The sequence below is a fragment of the Vulpes lagopus genome, chromosome 21 (genome assembly GCF_018345385.1).
Source record: "Vulpes lagopus strain Blue_001 chromosome 21, ASM1834538v1, whole genome shotgun sequence".
In the NCBI taxonomy this organism is placed as follows: domain Eukaryota; kingdom Metazoa; phylum Chordata; class Mammalia; order Carnivora; family Canidae; genus Vulpes; species Vulpes lagopus.
In genome coordinates, this window is record NC_054844.1 from 41,480,002 (window position 1) to 41,494,928 (window position 14,927).

General features: G+C 43.5%; 1 protein-coding gene across 2 annotated transcripts in view; it reads left to right on the forward strand.

The window, feature by feature from the left end:
• Positions 1–9,387: 9,387 nt before the first annotated feature.
• DIP2B (disco interacting protein 2 homolog B) overlaps positions 9,388–14,927 on the forward strand; it is a 221,772-nt gene continuing 216,232 nt past the window's right edge. For both annotated transcript variants that reach the window (XM_041735560.1, XM_041735561.1), the window contains exon 1: positions 9,388–9,640. In XM_041735560.1, the coding sequence (XP_041591494.1) occupies positions 9,541–9,640 (100 nt within the window). In that variant the 5' untranslated portion in view covers positions 9,388–9,540. The remainder of the gene's footprint in view (positions 9,641–14,927) is intronic.

Sequence of the window (14,927 nt, forward strand, 5' to 3'; positions counted from 1 at the left end):
ATGAAGGAAAGCAATACATTATGTAAAAAGGGTCCTCAATAAAATTAACAGCTCACTTCTCTTCAGAAACCATGGAGGATGAAAGGACATTTTAAAGTTCTATAAGAAAAAACACCTGTCACCAAGAATTCTATATCCAGAAAGACTATCCTTCAAAAAAAAACTAAAGGAGCAATCAAGACATTCCCACATAAACAAAAACTAAATTTGTTTTTTGCTTTATAAGAAATGAATGTCATTTAAGTTGAAAAGAAAGATCGCTAGACAGTAACTTGAATTCACGCTGGTAAAGTAACTGCAGGATAAATCATTATAAATTTGTATTTGTAACTCTTCTATCTGGTTTAAAATATAACAGTGTAAGGGTGCCTGGCTGGCTTAGTCAATAGAGTATGCAACTCTTGATCTAGGGGTCATGAGTTCAAATTCCACATTAGGCATAGAGCTAACTTTAAAAAATAAAAAAAAATATATAACTGCATATAGCAATTATAAGACTGTGTGAATGACTAATGGATTTATATTGTATAAAGATGTAATTTGTATAATAATAATAGCACAGGGGCACCTGGGTGGCTCAGTCAGTTAAGTGTCTGCCTTTGGCTCAGGTCTTGATCCCAGAGTCCTGGGATCCAGCCCCACATCAGGCTCTCTGCTCAGCAGGGAGCCTGCTTCTCCCCCTCTCCCTTTGCCCACCACTCCTCCTGCTTGTGCTCTCTTTCTCTCTCCATCTCTGTCAAATAAATTAGTAAAATCTTTTTTTTTTTTGCTTGTCCTGCAGAGCTTTATAAATAAGTAAAATCTTAAAAAAAAAAAAATAGAACAAAGGAATAGGGAATAGGGCTATATTAAAAGTGAATTGTATTAATACAAACTAGATCACTTAAAACATTTTTTTAAAGATTTTATTTATTCACGAGAGACACAGAGAGAGAGGTGGAGACATAGGCAGAGAGAGAAGTAGGCTCCCTGTAGGGAGCCCAGTGTGGAACTAAATCCTGGGACTCTGGGATTGTGATGCTCAACCACTGAGCCACCCAGGCATCCCCCACTTTAAATTGTTAATTGTAGTCCCCAGGGCAATCACTAAGAAAAGCAAAATGACAAGAGAAGTAAACTAGTATTCTAAAAAATATTGAACACAAAAGAAAGCTGTAAGGGAAGAATAGGAAAAAATATGATAGGGACGCCTGGGTGGCTCAGCAGTTGAGTGGCTGTCTTCAGCTCAGGATGTGATCCTAGAGTTCCAGGATCAAGTCCCGCATGGCTGTCCCTGCAGGGAGCCTGCTTCTCCCTCTGCCTATGTCTTCTGCCTCTCTGTGTCTTTCATGAATAAATAAATAAAAATCTTTTTAAAAAAGGAAAAAATATGACATATAGAAAGTAAGTAGGGAAATGACATTAAATGTAAATGGAGCAAACACCCCCACCAAAGGGCAGAGATTGGCAGAATGGGTTAGAAAAAACCCATAATCTAACTATATGCTGTCTATAAGAGGCGCAATTTAGATTCAAATACACAAATAGGTGGAGATCAAAAGGATGGAAAAAGATATAGCATATAAACAATAGCCAAAAAAAGAGTTTGAGTGGCTATATACTACCAGGCAAAATAGTCTGAAAATGAAATGAATAAAAACTCAAAATATGAGAAACTTTTGATTGGACATAATGGAAAGAAATACTGAAAAAAAATACTATATGAAGGGGGGAAAAAGAAGGAAGCAAACCATAAGAGACTCTTTAGAGAACAAGCTGAAGGCTGATGGAGGGGGGTGGGGGGGATGGGGTAAATGGATAATGGAGATTAGGGAGGGCACTTGTTATGATGAGCACCGGGTGTTACATGTAAGTGATGAATCACTAAATTTTACTCCTGAAACCAATATTACATGTTAACTAACTAGAATTTAAATAAAAATTTGTTTTTTAAAATTTTTTAATTTATTTATGATAGTCACACAGAGAGAGAGAGAGGCAGAGACACAGGCAGAGGGAGAAGCAGGCTCCATGCACCAGGAGCCCGACGTGGGATTCGATTCCGGGTCTCCAGGATCGCGCCCTGGGCCAAACCGCTGCGCCACCCAGGGATCCCTGAATAAAAATTTGGAAGAAAAGTATAAAGCTAAAATCAAAATTCTAGATAATAACAAAATAGGATGGAGATTAATCAAATAGTTAACAATAGTTTGGATATTTGTGTTCAAGCAAAAATTTTATTTTATTTTATTTTTTTTCAAGCAAAAATTTTGTTAGTTCTTTTAAAATAGTCACAAAAAGAATAGCAATACAATCTGTAGCTCCCAAACCAGCAGAATAAATTGGAGAGGTATCTGACACTCTATGAATTCATCAAAAGGCAAGACAAAGATTCCTAAATAGAAAGCATTCAATTAGAAGGAAGAAATAGATCTTAATATGTCAGTAATCATATTAAATATAAATGCATTTCATTTTTTAAAAGGATTTCATTTATTTGAGAGACAGTGAACAAGCGAGCATGAAAGAGCACAAGTGGTGGAGAGGGAGAAGCAGGCTTCCCATCTAGCAGGGAGCCTGATGCGGGGCTCAATCCCAGAACCCTGGGATCATGACCTGAGCCAAAGGCAGCTGCTTAACAGACTGAGCCACCCAGGTGCATGAACACATTTAACTTGTTAAACACACACACACACAAAGAGGGAGGAAGAGAGAAAGGTAATAAATAATGAAAAAATATATTACAGTAAATACTAATTTTAAAAGGGCTGATATAATAATAGTAGGACAAAAAGATTAATTTGAAAAGAACATTAGAGATTAATTATATATCTATGGCAATACAAGGAATAGTCTAGTAAAAGATGGAATAATTTTATGGAAATGTCCATCAAAAAGATACATTATGGGGATCCCTGGGTGGCTTAGCGGTTTAGCGCCTGCCTTCGGCCCAGGCCATGATGCTCTCCCTCTGCCTGTGTCTCTGCCTCTCTATTTCTCTCTCTCTCTCTCTGAGTAAATAAATAAAATATTTTTTAAAAAGATACATTATGAGTTCATATGCACTTAATCATAAATTTCAAAATAATGAACTAAAAAACAAAAACACCATACACAATAATAAACTCAAAATGGATTAAAGATCTAAATGTGAGGGCAGCCCAGGTGGCTCAGCGGTTTAGCGCCGACTTCAGCCCGGGTTGTGATCCTGGAGACCAGGGATCGAGTCCTGCGTTGGGCTCCCTGCATGGAGCCTGCTTCGCTCTCTGCAGCAATCTCTCTCTCTCAATCTGTTTCTTATTAATAAATAAATAAAATCTAAAAAAAAAAAAATCTAAATGTGAAACCGAAAACCATGAAACTCCTAAAAGAAAATATAGGCAGTAATCTCTTGGACATCACCCTTAGCAACACATTTATGGCAAGGGAAATAAAAGCAAAAATAAACTATTTGGACTGCACCAAAATAAAAAATGTTTGCACAGCAAAGAAAACCATCAACAAAGTCAAAAGGCAATCTAGTAAATGCGAGAAGTCATTTGCAAATGATATATCTAATAAGAGGTTAATATCCAAAATACATAAAGAACTTATGAAACTCAATACCCCAAAAAACAAACAATCCAATTAAAAAATGGGCAAAGGACCTAAACTCTTCATGATATATTTCTTGTAAAATATAAGACATGGCAAATATTAATATTACTTAAAGCAGCATTAGTAGATAGCCGTATGTTTGTTATATTGCTTTTTACACTTAATGGTATGTTGGGAATATTTTGTAATTTTCCTACTAGTCCTTTTTTTTAAATATTTTTAGAATAATTTTAAATTTACTGAAAAATTGCAAGGATGGTACAGAGTATTCCTATGTACCTCTCATCTGGTTTCCACTATTGCTAACATTTAACATTATGATGATATATTTGTCACAACTAAGGAACTAGCATTGGTACATGCTATTAACTTCACAGTGTATTTAGATTTCATTAGTTTTTCCTCTAATGTTCCTTTTTCTTTTTTTAATTTTTATTTATTTATGATAGTCACACAGAGAGAGAGAGGCAGAGACATAGGCAGAGGGAGAAGCAGGCTCCATGCACCGGGAGCCTGATGTGGGACTCGATCCCAGGTCTCCAGTATCGCGCCCTGGGCCAAAGGCAGGCGCTAAACCGCTGCGCCACCCAGGGATCCCTAATGTTCCTTTTTCTGTTCCAGGATCCCATCCAGATGCCACATCATTTGTAGTTGTCATGTCTTCTCTTCTTGTTGGGCTGTGACAGTTTCTCAGACTTTTATTTATTTTTATTTTTTTATTTTTGATGAACTTGACAGTGTTAAGGACTATTGGTCAGATACTCTACATTCTATAGAATGTCTCTCAGTTTGGATTTTCTCATTATGAGACTAGAGTTAGGAGTTAAGACCACAGAAGAGAAGTGCCATTTTTTATGCCATCAAAGCAAGAGTTCATACTTAAAACATGACTTATTACTGATAATGTTAACTTGGATCACCTGACTGAGGTTGTGTTTACTAGATTCTTCCACTGGAAAGTTATTTTTTGTTTCCTCTTTCCATACTCTACGCTTTGGAATCAAGTTACCACATATGGCCCATACTCAAGTGGGGGAGGAGTTAAGCTCTACCCCATAGAAGGGCAGAGTTAAGTCATCTGGAATTAAATTCATTCATTCCTATATAACTTTGTATAGGTTACTCTTTGCCTTTATAATATTCCTATGGGGTATATTCATCCAAATAGACTTTTTGTAGTTGTTGTTTCTTCTATCCCTTGTTATTCACTCTTTGCAAGTTCAAATGGACTGGCCTCATCTGTGACAGTATTCTGGTCCTTTCTCTCAGAGTCTACAGCTATGGTTGCAGCAGCTATGGCATAAGGGGGATGGGTCATGCAAAGTAATTTACTAGTGGAGTTTAAAGGGCTCGTCTAGTTTATTCTGTTTCCTCCGCCTGCCAGGATTTCACTTACGATCGTAATGAGGAAAGATGCCTTTTCTTATAATGCACACACCTCAGCCTTCCCCAGTGACGTGTCACAGAACAGGAATTGAATCTTTTTCCTAATGTTTTTCTAAACCCTCCTAAGTTGAAGAGGGTCTACTGTATGTTTCTGCTGTTTCCTCAGTGGTTTCATACGGACTTAAGAACAGAAAAATCTCCATGTTAATCATGAGTTGTTAGTTCATCTCAGAGAACCTGTTCCTTCATGGAATGTCTTCTAGTTTCCATAAGGGCTTTATTATACAGTTTCAATTTTAGGTAGGTTTTATGTAACCTAAATTTTCCCAGTATTCAGTTTAGGGGTACAAGGGAGAGCCTATTAACGTGAATGCAAAAATTTTGTTGCTTCTGCCTACAGGTGACAACAGACTGACTCCCTGACAAGATCCTTTTTCCTGCCTAGAGCAGTGAGGGCAGCTGGGCCATGTCTCTCCTCATTCACAAAAGCAGGAGGTCTCGGTCTCAAAAGCAGAGAGGGGCCAAGCCCATTGCACAATCACTTTCCAAGTCTGTAGGTCATGCTTACTATTGTCTCATCAGCCAAAGCAAGTCATATGATCAAACCCAATGAATAGGGGGGATTTACCTAAGGATGGTGACTCTAGTGGGAGTGGAAAGGGTTAGTGTGGCCCTTTTTTTGCAAACAATCTACCATGTTGCCCAGACAGGACTATGAGGATGCCCTACCTTGGCAAATGGAGTGAGTGTGTTATGTCAGCTAGTCTGGCAGCCTCTGGTTCTCTGGAAGTGTCTTAGTTACCCACTGTCCTTCAAGGGCATACCTAATTCGGGCATTGGGTATATGCTCTTCCAGGCAGAGCTTTGGCAGCCATTTTCCTGTTGGTGGGAGTTGGAAGTTGAGACGTTGGTTGTAGCCTTGAATAATTAGTGGCAGCTAAAGGCAAGTTTGGGATATCTTTGGCAATGCACATGCTTCAAAAACTTAGTGGGGCTCTGGACGGTTTGATCCACTCAATTTCATGTGCTAATAAAGCAGGTAAAGATCCACACCTGCGCGGAGCAACATGGTAGCCACTAGTCACGTGTAGTTATAGCCCATTTGAAATGCAGCTAGTCTGGATTGAGATGTGCTGTTTCTCTTTAATGTAGTAAAAATTTAACATGACAGGTGGCTCACATTGTATTTCTGTTAGACAGTACTGAGCCCTCATTAAGCCTGAGAATTTCAGCCTCACAGTTCTTATTTCTCTACTCTGCAAATACTCTTTCTCCTTTAGTTTAAAGGTCTGTTCTTACAAAAAAAAAGGTCTGTTCCCTGAGACAATTTGAAATTAATGACCTCAGGGGGAGGAATACCACCCTTAATCTTTCCTGCTAGGCTTTTGTATTCATTACTAAATTTATCTCCATCTGACAAAGACTGTTTAATGAAAGGTCTTGAGGTCCTTCAGAGATCTGGAGCCTCCATCTTTTCAATTTTATCACTGTTAAATCTCTTGCTTCTGTTTACAGAGCTTACTTTTGGAGACCTTGGCTTCCCCAAGTCAACAAAACTCCACCCTGTCATCCCTGTCAATCTGGATTGCAGCCAGAAAAGCTTCTTAGTAAAGCCAGACTTCCCCACCTGTTCTTTGGGATGTTGGGATGTCTTCAGACTATTTATCTCTTGAATGAATTTCCTGAAAGCCATACCAGTAGTCGATTCACTCCCTAACTCTAGATTTTTCCAACTATTTCCCTAGCAAGATAGCCCCAGTCTACAAGTGATCTGTGTCATAATCGCATTAGACATTTTGCACCTGCACTAAGTCATTTCACATTTTGCTCACTTGTAATACTCCATTTTTTGGTAATAAACTGAATATCAGATGGGAAGCTTTGGGCTGTAAATAGCATAATATTCAACCAAAACAGGTTCAAACCTATTTTCTCATATAAGAAGGACAAGCCCAATATAGGTGGTTCCATAATTTGTTATTTTAGCAGACCAATTCCATCAAGTTCTAGGTGATGTCTCTGTACTTCTCTTTGCTTTCCCCTGTGGTTGCAGGATGACTGCTAGTGCCTCGAACTGGACAACATCCAAAGACAGGAAGGAAGCAAAGGGGCATTTTCTCCTTGAGCATCTCTCTCATCAGAAAGGAACATCCTCCACAGATATTCCCTTTCTGGCGGCTTCCCCAGTGGATCATGCACATGCCAAGGAAGGCAGACAAGAGTATGGTTGGCATATTCAGCCTCAATAGGGTTGGTGTGGTCCAGTGACAAGGAAAAAGGGGATCAGGGCTGCTGGGAGGGTAAACAAGAACGCCTGCTGAGAGCCTGCTTGTGGTAGTCTACTGTTGTATAACGAACCACCCCAAGCTTAGAGGCATAGAAGGCCATTTAGTGTGTTCACAGGGATTTGGACAGGACATGACAGGGATGGGCTGTCTTTGCTCCACATTGTTTGGCACCTCATGTGGGAAGACTCAAATGTCTGGGGGCTGGGGTCATCTGGAGGCTTCCTGGTCTAGGATGACTAAAAGGTTGGGCCTAGCAGGGGCAGCTGGGCAGAGCACCTCACATGGTCTTCCATGTGGCCAGTTCCCTGCATGGCTCCTGGGTTCTCACAGTGCCCTGGAAAGGACGGTCCTCAGACAGGTTCTCTGGAGAAGGAGAATTCTGAGAACCAGAGGAAGCACACTGGCCTTCTAGGACCTAACCTTGGGAGTTACAGAGTACCACTTGTGCCATATTTTATTAGTCAAAGCAATGAGAAGCCCATCCAGATTCAGGGGAGGGGATGTGGACCTCACTTTTTGATGGGAGGGATGTCAAAAAAATTGCAGCCTTAAAAAAACTGCAACAGGGATGCCTGGGTGGCTCAGCGATTGAGCGTCTCCCTTTGGCTCAGGGCCTGATCCAGGGGTCCTGGGATCAAGTCCCGTATCAGGCTCATCACAGAGTCTGCTTCTCCCTCTGCCTGTGTCTCTGCCTCTCTCTCTGTGTGTCTCTCATGAATAAATAGAAAATTAAAAACAAAAAACAAAAAAAACCCCCCAAACCTGCAACAGTCCTCATGTATATATATACATCCTCTGATTTACATATATAAATATATTTCCCACCTTCTCCTTACATTGTTGTAGTTAAAAGAAAATTTCAGTCTACCTCTCAATCAACCACAATTTCACATTTCTTTTTTTCAAGCTGAAATTCTTTTCTCAGCTAAAAAATAATTTTCCTTTCAGCCCGTAAATAGTATACTACTGTCAGAAACTCCTACTAGTGAACAGATGTTGAGGCCTTTTCTCTCAAGAGGGCAATTTTGGGTCAGCATAGGAGGCAAGTGAAAACACTGAAATCCCTCAAATTGTAAGGAAGAGCTTTCGAATTAAAAAAAAAAATGATAGAAAGAATATGAACAACTATTTAAAGCATCTGCTCCAGTAGTTTCTGGTAAAAATATACAAATGTTTGGAGCCTTCTTATATTGAATTAAAATATTAATATTTTTGGAACACCTATGAAGTCGTACACTGAAGAGGAGAAAAAGATAAAGAAGACTAAGTTCCCCACTTCCAAATAGTTAGAATCCTGGATAGGAGGAAAGAGATTTTCCCTCCCATTGCCTTCAGTGCTGCAACTGAAAGAGAAACAAAGAGTTCCTGGCAAGGGGGACCGGGAAGCCCCCGTGAAGGCGTGGTCTGTGATCGAAAAATAAAAATTAAAAAGAAATTCATTAGTCAGGGACTCCCGGGTGGCTCAGCGGTTTAGCACCTGCCTTCGGATCAGGGCGTGACCCGGGGTCGCAGGATCCAGCCCCACATCGGGCTCCCTGCATGGAGCCTGCTGCTCCCTCTGCCTGTGGCTCTGCTTGTCTCTACGTCCCTCATGAATAAATAAATAAAATCTTGATTTTTATTTTTTTTTTAGATTTTATTTATTTATTTATTCATGAGAGACACACAGAGAGAGGCAGAGCCACAGGCAGAGGGAGAAGCAGGCTCCATGCAGGGAGCCCGACACACAGGACTCGATCCCGGGACCCCGGGGTCACGCCCTGGGCCTAAGGCTGAGCCACCCGGGCTGCCCTAAATAAAATCTTAAAAAAAAAAAAAATCATTAATGGGTTAAAAAAAAAAAAAAAGCTTTGAGTTCAGGTCCTCATAAATGGGTGGATGCCAACTTGGGGGAAACAGCGGACGGGACAAGGCAAAGGCTGGGCAAAGTGAGGCTTGGGTCCCTGGAAACTCCGTGCCCCGGAGCCCGGGCGGGGCAAGCGCGGCGAGGTCACCCCGCCAGGGACAGGCCGGGCGCGTCGCTTCAGCAGCCTCCCGGTAGAGGGCGCCGCCGGCCCGCGAGTCCCCCCGCGAGCCCCCTCCGGCCGCGGCCGCGGGGGCGGGGCCTCCTGGGCCCGGGGGCGGGGCCTCCGCGTCACGTGACTCTCGCTCATGGCGGCGGCGGCAGCGGCGGCGGCGGCGGCGCTCGGCGGCCGGAGCCGGATCCTGTAGCCCGGGTGTGGGCCCGCGTCAGTCCGTCCCTCCCGCGGCCCCCTCTCTCGTCTTCCGGAGTGTGGCTGGCGGAGCCCGGATGGCGGAGCGAGGCCTGGAGCCCGCGCCGGCCGCGGTGGCGGCGCTGCCGCCCGAGGTGCGGGCGCAGCTGGCGGAGCTGGAGCTGGAGCTCTCGGAGGGTAGGAGCCGGCGGGGAGCGGGCGCCGGGCGCTGCGGGGGGCGGGGGGCCCGTCGCCCCTCTGGCCGCGCGGGCGGGACGGAGACCTGGCCGGCGGCCCGCGGAGAGCGCTCCCGGGCGTTCGTTGTGTCCGGGGGGGGGCGTCCTGCGCTGCCTGCCCCGCCGCACCCGAGACAAAGCTGCGCCCCCGGGCGTCGGGGGGGGGGCTGCGGCCCGGGCGGCTGACAGTTCTGCCGTCCTCTCCCCTTTGGGGGGGGGCACGCCTGTCTCCGCCCCCCTCCCCCCCTTTAGAACGAGAAAGATGCACGGGAGGGAAGCCGCAGCGGTTCCCCTCGTTCCTCCTCCTCCAACAATACGAGCCCCCCCCCCGTGACAGGGGCCTCGGGGTCCTGCGGCGCCGCGGCCCTTAGCCCGGAGGGACGCGCAGCGCGCCGCTCGCAGACCACCTTTGTGGGGAGGCTGTTTCCTGGTGCCGGTATTGGGGTGGGTTTTCCGCATCTGGGCACCTTTCGGAGTCTTTCGAGAGAGGAGGAGGGGGTGGCTACGGGGTTCCAGGCAAATCCCGGCTGGCACTCCCCCCCCCACCCCCTCCCACCCCCTTTCTCTTCTCTTTCTTTGCACAATGCACCCGTACTAGGACGGCTGGATCTGAGAATTACGAGAATGGAATAAATCGAGCCACTGTTATCAGAGAAAGTCCCTCCGGACAACAATGAGAGAGGAACGTTGCTCTGTGGTGGGCATGTGATGAGGCCGCTTGTGCAGTTGCCATCAGTTCTCCGTAAAGTTCCTGTTTTTATCACGGGCTGACTCTGAGACAAAAGCAGCATTTTCTCCGGGCTTCGCGTCCGTGCTGTGCTGGTGTCCCCGGAGTTGCATATTCCCACCCCCCCCCCCTTCCTTGCCAGAGGCCCCCTCTTTGCTAGCATTTTTCAAGTGGATCCAATATTGTCGATGGGAAGGGAAGAATGTGACAAGTTCCCAGGAGAGTTCAGACTTTTTGTTTACTTATCAAGACATTCCCTCCCCCCCCATCCTCCTCCCACCCCCAATCCTTTACAATGAAAAACCAGAAGCAGATTTGAGTGTCATAAATCCTGTTGGGCATACGAGGAAATAATTACTTTTAATAACCCTGTTAGGTTTTCCCATGTATAGGGAGGTGCTGTTTACATTTGCATTTGATTACCACCAACATGCTATTTTTTTCAATTGATCAGTTGGGAAGTTCTTTTTTGGCCCATCCCCCAAATCAGCAGTGGTAGATGAGTTGGTTTGTGTGACGTATTTTAGAGCGTTACCGTGGGTTCTGCGTCTCTAGATAACCTCATTCTTCTCCTCTGTGAAAACATTGTCATTAAATCTATAATGACTTCCATTCAAATCTGACTTTTAAAACACTTACTCTACAGTAACAGATCAGCTATATTTGATTAGCCAGCAACAGAGAGGTTTGGCTGGATGTTTGTGTCAGAATGAGATTAAAAATAGGAGTTGATTGCTTTTACACAGAGGGAAATCCTGGAAGCTCCTTATTCTTGGTATATCAGCTTCCAGCTGATTATTGTTTACTGCTCCGGGTGTTTCTGGAAATGATTCTGAGGAACTGTTTCTAGGACTCCCACTGATGAGCTCACCTTTCTCTCCTTTAGAAAGGTGTGAAACTCCTACAAACTGTGGATGTCAAGGCTTCCTTCACCCTCGTTAAGGACAAATGCACAGTTTTACTTTGCGATGCAGGATTGCTTCGGCTGGCGTATACTTAGGTTGGATTAGTTTCTTACAGATTTATACTTCGTTGTCCTGTATTTCCTCTCTTTTAGCAACAGACAACCGGGAGAAATACAGTTGAAAAATCTTGGGCCTGCAGTGTCATCAACTTGGCCATCTGTCTTTTTCTCTAGCTTAAAAATAAAGTACGGAGGATGCTTGACTGGAGAAGTAGGTAGACATTTTTAGGAATTCAAGTGAAGTGAAAACAACCCACTGACCCTCAGATCTCCGGCATGGCGTTGTGATGTCTGTAGTATATTTTGAATGAATCTTTGCTTGTTTGTTTATTGTACATTTCCTTTATAGCTACTGCTCTGACAAAAGTACTTTTTTTCTTTCAAAAACCTGTACTTTTAACTATGTGTTTATCATGTGTTGCTGGCTTTGGTGTACCTATTCCTTGATTTTATTCTTTTTTTTTTTTTAAACCACACAGGCTGTCCTAATTATAGCGATAGTCTGAGCTGTGTAGTGTTGAAGACATTTCTTTGTGTTTGTCTATTTTCAGCTGCAGGCTCTGGTCATAGGTCAGCCACCTCTCTGCTGGGATGCAGGTTTGTGCCTCTGTGGGCTGTTTGCCGCAGAGCGCGTTGCAGAGCCCAGGGCTGTGTCTAGTGCTTCAGGCAGGTCACCACGGGCTTAGCGGTGAAAGCTCCTGCTTCTGCGCCAGAAAGAGGCTGCAACTGTTCAGAGCATCACTTAAAGTTGAAGTTACCCATAAGCGTGAGCTCTCCTGTAGATGAATAGGTAGGAGGCTTCTACAAGTATTCCCACGGTGGATTTTTTTTTTTCATGACCCACGTATATTATTGAAGCATTATTATATGGGTTGTATGTTTGCCAGTAGACTCTGTTGTCACTGTATTCACATGCTGTACCTAAGTGTGTGCATATAAAGTAGCACTAAAGATATTTATTCGTTTAAGTCTGCCCTCTGATGCATTGTAGTTGTATAATGATCTTACACATTATGTCATCTGGGCTCCGCTACAACTTTGTGGTTAGAGTAGTTAGATATTAACATCTTTCACCTTTTTTTTCCCCTTCTCTCTCTCTCTCTTTTTTTTTTTTTTTTTGTCTTAACAGAAGGGAAAACTTAGAAAGGTTAAGAGGGTAAGTGTTTTATCTGAAGTTGCTCATCTAATAAGTGCCATTATCCTAAGCTGCCATGTAATTACGGCATCTGTTACCATCGAATGATTTAAATATCTTTCTTGTTATGGCACAGGCTATTCTAATTCTTACTCTAGGGAGATGCTCTGTAACAGTTGTTTGCCACAATTCTAAATAGTCTCCTTGATTCTCTTTCTGAAGTCTCTTTCAAATCTGTCATTCACTTATTTGAGTCAACAGACTTATTTTGTGTGCTTACTGTGTGCTGGAGACACAGGTGAGCAGGGTACTGTGTCAGCCTTCAGGGAGCCCTGAGTCTGGTAGGGAGATCCCATAGATACCAGCCAGACAGTACAGGAGACATTGGTAGAGCTTTGTCCAGAGGTTGCCTTCTAAGAAAAGAGGAAGCGATCTGCTTTGCTGTCGTCGTGGAAAAGAAACAGCAGAGAACTATAAATACGAGTTTGGATTGTGTGGCTAGTGGAGACGGCTGTGATTGAGCTTGTGCAGTCCAGTCCTAAGCACAAAGGAGAGAAGGACATAAATCCCACACTTCTGTGGCTTGTTGGAAGAGCCCAAGTCTTTCAGTGTCCAAAGATGACAACTGGGAAGGTATTTAAGACAAAATAACACAGGAAGGGATCCTCCCTTTTCTTGTTTGAACACTTCTCTGAGCACAAACACAACAAATACAGTCACATCCTCCCTCTCTCCTCCTAGCACTCCTCCTGGCAGCCTGGCAAGCCTGGTAGGGCCCAACTTGAAGGTGGAGGGAGGAGAGAGGGCTCTGCTAGATGAAGGGAGTTCCCTTGAGGAGTGGCGATGCAGCGGGGGAGCTGGAGGGGTAAAAGGAAGGGTGCTGGCTAGAGGTCGTATTTCACAGTCTCTGAAGTGGGCGAGTAAAATGAAGGAGCTAGGAAACTGGTGAGTCTCTACTGTTTTACCTGCAATGGGAAAGTGCTCCACTTTGCCCCAAATACGACACATAGTTGTGAATTCATAGGATACACATGTATCAGAAAATCATCTCGAACTAGTTGTCATACCTGGTGCTAGGATAGGAAAGAAAGTGGGTGTGTGGATTTTTAAATAACCCAAACCGGGCATTCTGAGTGATCTTCTCCGTTAAACTTGCATATATATTTTTTTGGTGGGCTAGACTCATCTCACGTTGGAACTCATCTTCAGGAATTACGGTCAGAGCCTGTTGTATGTTCCTTTGAAAATCTTCATGGTGGCAGATTTCATTTGAGAGTGGAATTTCATTTTGCAGATTACTTGGAGTCAAGTAGAGAAAATCTGGTGATATTCTTTTGGAGTCCAGACTAGTTGTGACTGAAAAAATTAGACTGATTATAAATGGATTTGTGTGGTCACTGTCAAAAAAGTAGAATGATGGGGCACCTAGGTGGCTCAGTCAGGTAAGCATCTGTCTTTGGCTCAGGTGTGACCCCAGGGTCCTGGGATCCAGCCCCACGTTGGGCTCCCCGCTCAGTGGAGAGTCTGCTTCTCCTCCCTCAGCCTGCTGCTCTGCCTACTTGTGTGCTCTCTCAATAAATAAATAAATAATTAAAAAAAATTTTAAAAGAAGTAGAATGATGTAAACTGGTTTTAAGGGTAGTTTAGAAGACAAACTACAACTTTGCTGGTAGAATAATTCACCTTACTCTAAAGGACACCCTTGTTCTGATGTGTGTTTTGAAAAATTATCATTTGACAGTCCCAGAGCATTGAACTGGATTTTTGAATGAAAGAAATTATTAAGGGGCACCTGGATGGCTCAGTCAGTGAGGCCTCCGACTCTCGGTTTCGGCTCAGGCCATGATCTCAGTCGTGGGATCGAGCCCCACGTTGGGCTTCCCACTCAGCGCAGAGTCTGCTTTAGATTTTCTCTCCCTCCTGCTCACTCTTTCACTTTCTCTCAAATAAATAAAATCTTTAAAAAAAAAAAAAAATCATTAGCCCTTCACTCTTAGCCTGGCCCCTGGTGGCTGCTTTCTTTCCTACCTGGGCAAGGATTAGCAACTAACTCAACGTGGAAAGTTCAGATGATTGGCTAAAAAGGGCCTTCACTATATTTGTATTGTAATTACTGCAGGTCTCTCCTCCTCAAGCATTCTCAAGAATACTCTTTGAAGCCCTCCTTCCTGTTTGCCGTTTCACTACTCTTCAAGAGTTCAGCTGTAGTGCTACATTTTTAAAAAATAAACCTAACCCTGACCACTGTGGCCTCCCTGGCTTCAAACCTGACAGCATTTACAGCGTATGTAATTTTTGCCAACCAATACATTTTCTAATCACTTAGATTGTTTTTCATTTCACCTCAGTTGTAAGCTCCCACAAAGGCCGTTCGTATCTTAAACTTCTACATTTGATCTTAGCCAAAAGACTGAGAAGCAATC